Below are 10600 nucleotides of genomic sequence, written 5' to 3'. Positions count from 1 at the left end.
TTGTACTCTGGTGAAAAGTTTGGTGCGCACAAATATCCTCACTTGTTGCTCCCTATCGAACTCGGCATCTGTCTTGTTGGCAAATTTTATATGCCTAGGTAAGGCTGTTTATATCATTTTAAGCACATTTATAATGTTTTTATTTGTATTATTTTAAGTTATTTGTTTAAAAAAGAAAAGAAACCACTCTCTAAGCTTTATGAGCTACATCAAGAATGTCTCTTTTATAGAGTAGAATGTGTGAAAGTTCTTAGCTAGCTTATTGAAAAAATATAATACAGCTGAAACAAATGTTATTTGTACATTTAGAGATGAAAGATTATTAGGGGAGACCTGGGCTAGAAGTCACAAGGGAAAGTTGTCACAAGGGCTACAGTTTATCTCAACCATAAGATATGGAGCCAAAAGTCCAATTGCGCAAATGTGTGTTTTCTCTTGCAGCGGTTTTGTTTATTTTAAACACCTAGTTCAAAACCCTCTAAAGTCAGATGTTTTGTGAATTCTACACCCCAAAGTAATTTTCACTATAATGATATTTTTGTTATAGCTTTTGCTGACATCTGTACTTTTTACATCTGCCCCACAATCTGAGCACCTCAAACCTTGCTGAAACAAAAACCTTGCTATTTCCACAGTCAACACCAGATGGTAATGTTTAAGCATTACCTTTGTGCTGCGCTGCTCTTAATGCAGTTTGGGCTGCATCTAATAGCAGCCTCTGAGACCAGCTGTCCGACTTTTGCTGGGCTGCCAGGCATGCCGGGACACAACGGCAACCCTGGCAGGGATGGAAGAGATGGGGGTCCTGGACCAAAAGGAGAGAAAGGAGATCCAGGTTTCTTTGTTTGTTTCTGGATACGTCTATGTGGTGTTTTTCTTTGATAGTGTGTAGTACTGTTCACTATTTGGGTTAAATAAAGTCAGTTCAAGGCAGTTTTATGAAATAAAAACCACATCATCCATAGAGAAAGAAATTTGGTGTCAGGTCTCCTTTTCCTGAAAGGTGGAGGTAGATTAACATTACTTAGCACTCTCTCTCTGCAGGTACTGGTGCACAGGGACCTCCAGGGAAAATGGGACCAGTAGGTGCCATCGGCCTCAAAGGAGTGAAAGGGAATCCAGGCCCACCAGGTAAAAGAAAATGAATAAACGTTTGAAATAAGACTTTGGGGATAGTTCACCCAAAAATGAAAATTCTCATAATTTACTCACCCTCAAGCCATCCCAGAATTGTATGACTTTCTTTCTTCTGCAAAACACATGCAAAGGTTTTTAGAAGAATATCTCAGCTTTGCTGGTCCTTTCAATGCAAGTGAATGGTGGCCAGAAATCTGAAGATCCAAATAGCAGATAAAAGCAAATAAAAGTAATCCATAAGACTCCAGTGGTTAAATCCATATCTTCAGAAGCGATATGATAGGTGTGGGTAAGAAACAGATATTTAACAACAATATTTAAGTCCTTTTTTACTATAAATCTCCTTTTTCACTTTCGCTTTCAGATGTGAAAGTGAAACTAAACCGGCACCACATGTGACTTTCAGATGTGAAAGTGTAGATTTATAGTAAAAAGGACTTTAATACTGATATGTTTCTCGTCCACACTTAGACCTTCAGACACTTGACCACCATTCATTTGCATTGTAAGGACCTACAGCTGAGATATTCTTCTAAAAATCTTTACTTGTGTTCAGCAGAAGAAAGTCATACGCATCTGGGATGGCATGAGGGTGAGTAAATGATGAGAGAATTTTCATTTTTGAAAACTAAAATCCCCCCACTCTCTGTAAGGATGATTCTCACAAAACCTGTCAAGGAAAGGTCCTGGCCGTAGCTATTTAACTCAAACATCAAAATAAATAAATAAACAATTACATTTTGCATACAAAAAATGAAGCCTACATTAGATTTTTTACATTGTGACGTTATTTTCATCAGAGTTATGCACATTTTACACCAATGCAAAAAAAAAAAAAAAAAAAGACTGATACGGTAATGAGAATCATCATTAAAAACAATGGGAATGGTAAAAGTAAAATGTCCAGACACATTGCAGTGATAAAAAAAATACAAGGCAAAAAATCTTAATATGTATATATATATATATATATATATATATATATATATATATATATATATATATATATATATATATATATATATATATATGATTTATAAGATTTTTTGGGCTAAAGAATTGTATTCTTTTAAATAACAGATTAAAAAAATAAATAATAATAACTCATGTCAAATGACCAAGAAACATTTTCTAGTGTATTATTTTTCCTTACTAGATTAAAAATAACCCCGTAAAGACACAATAAAGGAATAATTTAGATGTGAAGTGAATGCTTACACCTTCTAATACACACAGACTATGTTGATGGCTGAATTCCAGTTGTGTCGTTTTCCTATTCGAAGTGTTACTTCACTGTATCATTCTGGACTTTTTTACAGGTGCTGCTGTTGCTGTTGACATCAGTTTAATTAAAAATCTTCAATCCGACATTAGAAGTCTAACCAGCAGACTCACTCTCATAGAAAAAAGTAAACTAATCTCAAGTTATGATTCAAATTGTCACTGTAGCTACCAAGAATGTTTCAAAGTTAAGACATTGCTGTGATATAGCTCTATTTATTTTCTCTTTTTTTTTCTAACTTGTGATTTCTTAAGTTTTAAGGTTTATAGAACATAAAGGAAAGTTGGACAGAAATATGACTTCCTTTAAACTGCATGATGTTGAATACATTTTTAACTGTGAATAAAAATTTTTATTAAGCCATATCCCAATAAGTCATTGCCTCATTGTATGTTTTGGGATTTATTTGACAGACATTGACGCTGGCAACAGATTAATTACAAATCTTAAATCAGAGGTCCAACATATAACAGACAGACTCAGTGGAATAGAGAAAGGTATGTTACTTCTAAAAAAAACTATATTTGTTTATTGTTGTGACAAATACTGAAATGTAATACATTACTGTTTAAAATTTTCATTTATGTTAAGCTTCAAGATTTTGGATATTTAAGAGTGTTGGAGACAAATACTATGTGGCTGATGGGCTGGTGGCAAATTTTGATGATGGATCAAGATTCTGCACTAATGCTAAGGGGAAAATTGTCCTCCCAACAAATGAAGATGAAAATAAAGTGTTATCTTCAGTACATGCTGCTCTTGGTTCTACCTATATATGGATTGGAACAACAGACAAAGTGAAAGAGGGGACTTTTGTGGATTTGAACAACCGACCTCTAACTTTCACCAAATGGAAGAAAAATGAACCGAACGATTATAAAGGGGCAGAGGACTGTGCTGTACATCACACTAATGGTGAATGGAATGACGTTCCTTGTGACGCTAAGTGGAAAGTTGTGTGTGAACTACAAAACAAATAATGATTGAGTTTTAAACATGAATCACATATAATGATGCTTTAGTTCTAATGGCTAACAGTCTCTAATCCTCTTACTTCTGCATGTCATAAAAAAACTCATGAATTTACTTATGATTATTGTTAGAATACAAAGAAGCCATTAATTAATAATTACACAAACACTGGCTCTTGTTTGTTGTACTTGTTTGTTCTTTAGGCATACAAATATATCTGCCATTAGAGTAATTTCCTCTATTTTTAAATATTCTTTTTAATGTGAACACAAATTAAAGTGAATACTCAAGTGAGTGGTAGTTTAATTGTGGTTGTTGAATACAAGAGGTAGATTTTTACCCCACTGAAGATGCTACCATTTAAGTCTTGTACTGTAACATCTGTTTTCCTTTTGGAATACCATATGTTACTTCTAGAGCTGAAAAATGACATGAAAAGCTTGTGCTTAAGTGCTTTACACCATTCTGATTGTGCACTCACCATAGTATGCACAGGCCCAGATATTGCAAAGATGCTGAATGTAGAGGCTATATTATAGAGGCATCAAAACTGTGTATACAATGGAGTTAATTAACAGAGGTTCGGGAGGAGCATGTTAATTTTAATCTGACAAATCACGGCCCACAAGTAGGAGTATATAATCCGCTGCTTACCTGCTTCCTGTTACAATTCTCCTCGGGAGGTGGGGTGTTGGGGGTAATCAGGACTCCAAGCCCTCCAGTATACGGACAGAAAGCCAAATAAAAAAAAAATATGTTTACACCTTCTATACAAGATTACATTAACATACAAACTACTGAAATGTGTTATAAAATCTTTCCCTTTTTAACTAAAAATCTCTCACAGGAGCTAAAGTTTTGATAGCGGCTGGTGTTCTTGCAATCATTCAACAGTGCATTTGCACTGGATAAACACTGAGCTCCTATGAAACCTTTCACTTCTTATCAGTTTCAAGACTGAATGACCTAGATTATTAGTTCATAAATCAGGTCTATTTTATTATGTCGTATTAGGTCTGTTTATCATTCCAAATTCTGAGATTTTCTAAGAAAACCTGAGACTGATATACTGAGAAACACTGAGATCTGAAACTGCCACGTTTCAAATGATATAGTATCTTAGTTTGTTTTCGTTTGTTATTGAACTCTGCACTGGGTAACCACTTCACTGAAATATTTATTTAAAGGTCTGCATACATTTAGGGGGGATATATTGATACAGTGTACATACTGGGGCAAAAGTAAGGACACAGTTTGTCAACTTATGCAAATGCTTTTGAGAAAGCAAGATGCTTTTTTTTAGTAACAAATTAAGATAATGCTTAGTCAAAATAACCACTTCAGAAAAGGGTGCATAATTTCTTGTTCAACTCAATCACATTTGATATTTTCATTACATCTTAAGTATTCTATAAACAAATTAATCTCCATTGTGATTGGATCAGTCAATGTGAGCCCACTTTGAATTTTTTATAACAAATATATTCCCCCCACTTAAAAAACAAAAAGGGCCTTTAGCACCTGCAACAGGGGGGCTTTTTACCCCAAATACTATCCTTTCCCTAAATGGACAGTTATTAAAAAACTTTTGATTTACTGACCTTGAAAATTTTTTTCAAAATAAGTGTGAGAATTTCCTCGTGCCACCAAAACAGACCTGTCGAGACATGGACTCAACCAGAACTCTGAAGATGTCCTGTGGTATCTGGCACCAAGACGTTAGCAGCAGATCCTTTAAGTCCTGTAAGCTGCAAGGTGGGGCCTCCATGGATCGGACTTGTTGGTCCAGCACATCCCATAGATGCTCAATCGGATTGAGATCTGGGGAATTTGGGGGCCAAGTCAACACCTTGAACTCTTTGGCATGTTCCTCAAACCATTCCTGAACAATTTTTGCAGTGTGTCAGGGCGTATTATCCTGCTGAAAGAGGCCACTGCCATGAAGGAAAACCATTGCCATGAATGGGTGTACGTGGTATGCAACAATCTGTAGGTAGTTGGTACGTGTCACAGTAACATCCACATGAATGCCAGGACCCAAGTTTCCCAGCAGAACATTTCCCAGAGCATCACACTGCCTCCGCTGGCCTACCTTCTTCCCATAGTGCATCGTGCTGCCATCTCTTCCCCAGGTAAACAACACACACGAGCCCGGCCGTCCACATGATCTAAAAGAAAACGTGATTCATCAGACCAGGCCACCTTCTTCCATTGCTCCCTGGTCCAGTTCTGATGCTCACGTGCCCATTGTAAGCGCTTTCGGTGGTGGACAGGGGTCAGCATGGGCACCCTGACCGGTCTGCGGCTATGCAGCCTCATACGCAGCAAGCTGCGATGCACTGTGTGTTCTGACACCTTTCTATCATGGCCAGCATTAAGTTTTTCAGCAATTTGCGCTACAGTAGCTCTTCTGTGGGATCAGACCAGACCAGCTAGCCTTCACTCCCCATGCTCATCAATGAGCCTTTGGCGCCCATGACCCTGTTGCCGGCTCACTGGTTGTCCTTCCTTGGACCACTTTTGGTAGGTACTAACCACTGCATTCCCGGGAACACCCCACAAGACCTGCCGTTTTGGAGATGCTCTGACCCAGTTGTCTAGCCATCACAATTTGGCCCTTGTCAAAGCCGCTCAGATCCTTACGCTTGCCCATATTTCCAACACATGAAATTCAAGAACTGACTGTTCACTTGCTGCCTAATATATGTAACAGGATAATAAATGTTATTCACTTCACCTGTCAGTAGTTTTAATGTTGTGGCTGATTAGTGTGTATACAGTTGAAGTCAGAAGTTTACATACATTTAGGCTGAAATCATTCAAAATAATTTTTTAACCACTCCACAGATTTAATATTAGCAAACTATAGTTTTGGCAAGTCATTTAGGACATCTACTTTGTGCATGACACAAGTAATTTTTCCAACAATTGTTTACAGACTGATTGTTTCACTTTTAATTGACTATATTACAATTCCAGTGGGTCAGATGTTTACATACACTAAGTTAACTGTGCCTTTAAGCAGCTTGGAAAATTCCAGAAAATGATGTCAAGCCTTTAGATAATTAGCCGATTTGCTTCTGATAGGAGGAGTACTGAATTGGAGGTGTACCTGTGGATGTATTTTAAGGCCTACCTTCAAACTCAGTGCCTCTTTGCTTGACATTATGGGAAAATCAAAAGAAATCAGCCAAGACCTCAGAAAAACATTGTGGACCTCCACAATTCTGTTTTATCCTCGGGAGCTATTTCCAAATGCCTGAAGATACCACGTTCATCTGTACAAACAATAGTATGCAAGTATAAATATCATGGGTCCATGCAGCCATCATACCACTCAGAAAGGAGACGCATTCTGTCTCCTAGAGATGAACATAGTTTGGTGTGAAAAGTGCAAATCAATCCCAGAACAACAACAAAGGACCTTGTGAAGATGCTGGAGGAAACAGGTAGACAAGTATCTATATCCACAGTAAAATGAGTCCTATATCGACATAACCTGAAAGGCTGCTCAGCAAGGAAGAAGCCACTGCTCCAAAACCACCATAAAAAAGCCAGACTACAGTTTGCCAGTGCACATGGGGACAAAGATCTTACTTTTTGGAGAAATGTCCTCTGGTCTAATGAAACAAAAACTGAACTGTTTGGCCATAATGACCATTGTTATGTTTTGAGGAAAAAGGGTGAGGTTTGCAAGCCAAAGAACACATGAAGCATGGGGTTGGGAGCATCATGCTGTGGGGGTGCTTTGCTGCAGGAGGGACTGGTGCACTTCACAAAATAGATGGCATCATGAGCAAGGAAATTTATGTGGATATATTGAAGTAAAATCTCAAGACATCAGCCAGGAAGTTAAAGCTCGGTCGCAAATGGGTCTTCCAAATGGACAATGACCCCAAGTATACCTCCAAAGTTGTGGCAAAATGGCTAAAGGACAACAAAGTCAAGGTATTGGAGTGGCCATCACAAATCCTTGACCTCAATCCGCTAGAAAATTTGTGGGCAGAACTGAAAAAGCATGTGCAAGCAAGGAGGCCTACAAACCTGACACTGTTACGCCAGTTCTGTCTGAAGGAATGGGCCAAAATTCGAGCAACTTATTGTGAGAAGCTTGTGGAAGGCTACCCAAAACGTTTGACCCAAGTTAAAAAATTTAAAGGCAATGCTACCAAATACTAACAAATTGTGTATAAAATTCTGACCACTGGAAATGTGATGAAAGAAATAAAAGCTGAAATAAATCATTCTCTCTACTATTATTCTGACATTTCACATTCTTAAAATAGTGAACTTCAGACTTCAACTATATACAGGTGCATCTCAATAAATTAGAATGTCGTGGAAAAGTTCATTTATTTCAGTAATTCAACTCAAATTGTGAAACTCGTGTATTAAATAAATTCAATGCACACAGACTGAAGTAGTTTAAGTCTTTGTTTCTTTTAATTGTGATGATTTTGGCTCACATTTAACAAAAACCCACCAATTCACTATCTCAAAAAATTAGAATACATCATAAGACCAATAAAAAAAACATTTTTAGTGAATTGTTGGCCTTCTGGAAAGTATGTTCATTTACTGTATATGTACTCAATACTTGGTAGGGGCTCCTTTTGCTTTAATTACTGCCTCAATTCGGCGTGGCATGGAGGTGATCAGTTTGTGGCACTGCTGAGGTGGTATGGAAGCCCAGGTTTCTTTGACAGTGGCCTTCAGCTCATCTGCATTGTTTGGTCTCTTGTTTCTCATTTTCCTCTTGACAATACCCCATAGATTCTCTATGGGGTTCAGGTCTGGTGAGTTTGCTGGCCAGTCAAGCACACCAACACCATGGTCATTTAACCAACTTTTGGTGCTTTTGGCAGTGTGGGCAGGTGCCAAATCCTGCTGGAAAATGAAATCAGCATCTTTAAAAAGCTGGTCAGCAGAAGGAAGCATGAAGTGCTTCAAAATTTCTTGGTAAACGGGTGCAGTGACTTTGGTTTTCAAAAAACACAATGGACCAACACCAGCAGATGACATTGCACCCCAGATCATCACAGACTGTGGAAACTTAACACTGGACTTCAAGCAACTTGGGCTATGAGCTTCTCCACCCTTCCTCCAGACTCTAGGACCTTGGTTTCCAAATGAAATACAAAACTTGCTCTCATCTGAAAAGAGGACTTTGGAACACTGGGCAACAGTCCAGTTCTTCTTCTCCTTAGCCCAGGTAAGATGCCTCTGACGTTGTCTGTGGTTCAGGAGTGGCTTAACAAGAGGAATACGACAACTGTAGCCAAATTCCTTGACATGTCTGTGTGTGGTGGCTCTTGATGCCTTGACCCCAGCCTCAGTCCATTCCTTGTGAAGTTCACCCAAATTCTTGAATCAGTTTTGCTTGACAACCATAAGGCTGCGGTTCTCTCGGGTTGGTTGTGCATCTTTTTCTTCCACACTTTTTCCTTCCACTCAACTTTCTGTTAACATGCTTGGATACAGCACTCTGTGAACAGCCAGCTTCTTTGGCAATGAATGTTTGTGGCTTCCCTCCTTATGAAGGGTGTCAATGATTGTCTTCTGGACAACTGTCAGATCAGCAGTCTTCCCCATGATTGTGTAGCCTAGTGAACCAAACTGAGAGACCATTTTGAAGGCTCAGGAAATCTTTGCATGTGTTTTGAGTTGATTAGCTGATTGGCATGTCACCATATTCTAATTTTTTGAGATAGTGAATTGGTGGGTTTTTGTTAAATGTGAGCCAAAATCATCACAATTAAAAGAACCAAAGACTTAAACTACTTCAGTCTGTGTGCACTGAATTTATTTAATACACGAGTTTCACAATTTGAGTTGAATTACTGAAATAAATGAACTTTTCCACGACATTCTAATTTATTGAGATGCACCTGTATATTATACACTACCAGTCAAAAGTTTTGAAACACTTACTCATTCTTTATTATATATATTTTTTTCACATTTAGAATAATAGTAAAGTCATCAAAACTATGGAATTACATAAATGCAATTATAGGAATTAGGTTGTGACTAAATAAATCCAAAATAAATCAAAACTGTGTTATATTTTAGCGTTTTCAAAGTAGTCACCCTTTGCCTAGAATTTGTAGACATGTACTCTTGACATTTTCTCAACCAGCTTCTTGAGGTATCACCCTGGGATGCTTTTTAAACAGTATTGAAGGAGTTCCCATCTATGCTAGGCACTTATTGGCTGCTTTTCTTTATTATTTGGTCCAAGTCATCAATTTATTATTAAATTTTAGTTTTATAATGGAATAAATTATTATGTTGGGACAATTATATTTTTGTCTACAAAACTAATTTCAAACATTTAAGCATACACCTTCAGATGTACAATATATATATTGTATATAAACATTATCTTTTTATAAATATTGTTTAGTCCTAGGATTTCACTTGTCCAAGAAAGTAAGAGGCACATTTTTAAAACGCACAGAAGCTCTGCACTGATGCTGGGGCTAAAATCATCCTGCCAAGAAATAAATTTGATAATAAAGTGCTAGTTTCAATGCACTGCCTTTAAAAAAAAAAACAGAAGAGCATTTCGTAGAGAACCTCTCACTTTTACCAAATGGGAAAAAATTAGCCTAATGCTAATGGGGAGCACTATACATTTCTTCACAAAAGTGGTGAATGGAATGCCACTGACTGTGACTCAGAATGGCTTGTGGTGTGCGAACTACGAAACGGATTAGATAACTTTTAAGTAATTAATGAGTTTTACAGGGTACCCACACTTTTTGCCCAATGAATTACCATGAGTTTCCCAGTTGTTTTTTTTATAATGTAGAGACTGCCCTCAAACAATTTCTACCTGACAGCTTAACTAGAAAAGACATATTCAGTTGTAGAAATGTCCATGATTTTTTTTTTTTTTTGATTATTAGTATTATTATTTTTTTTATATACATTTTATACATTTTTATGTATTAATTTTAATTACTTTTCCAGGAAATCACAATTTTAATTTCCTGATATTTCCAGGATGCATGGGAACCCTGTTTTTGTTTGGATTTATTACTTATTGTAAACAGTTATGACAACTCTTATGTCTCAATGAAGATGGAATAAAGGTAATCTTATGAAAGACAGACCGAAGTGAGTTAACTCATAATGCTCTTAAAAACAATCAACATAACTCATTTTTAACAGATTTCACTGTTTTGTATCATAAAAGTTCAAGGA

At 37.1% G+C, this 10600-nt stretch overlaps 1 protein-coding gene across 1 annotated transcript; it reads left to right on the top strand.

Moving 5' to 3' along the window:
- On the top strand, positions 1-3685 carry LOC127442828 (mannose-binding protein A-like). The gene is made up of 6 exons (XM_051701040.1): positions 1-98; positions 636-835; positions 1045-1131; positions 2457-2546; positions 2833-2916; positions 3011-3685. The coding sequence occupies exons 1-6, from the start codon at positions 91-93 to the stop codon at positions 3397-3399; spliced, it is 858 nt and encodes a 285-aa protein (XP_051557000.1). The 5' UTR covers positions 1-90; the 3' UTR covers positions 3400-3685.
- The last annotated feature ends 6915 nt before the right edge of the window (positions 3686-10600 follow it).

The sequence above is a fragment of the Myxocyprinus asiaticus genome, chromosome 6 (assembly GCF_019703515.2).
Source record: "Myxocyprinus asiaticus isolate MX2 ecotype Aquarium Trade chromosome 6, UBuf_Myxa_2, whole genome shotgun sequence".
Taxonomy (NCBI): Eukaryota; Metazoa; Chordata; class Actinopteri; order Cypriniformes; family Catostomidae; genus Myxocyprinus; species Myxocyprinus asiaticus.
The sequence above is the reverse complement of the archived record's forward strand: the minus strand, read 5'-3'. Positions and strand labels throughout refer to the sequence as shown.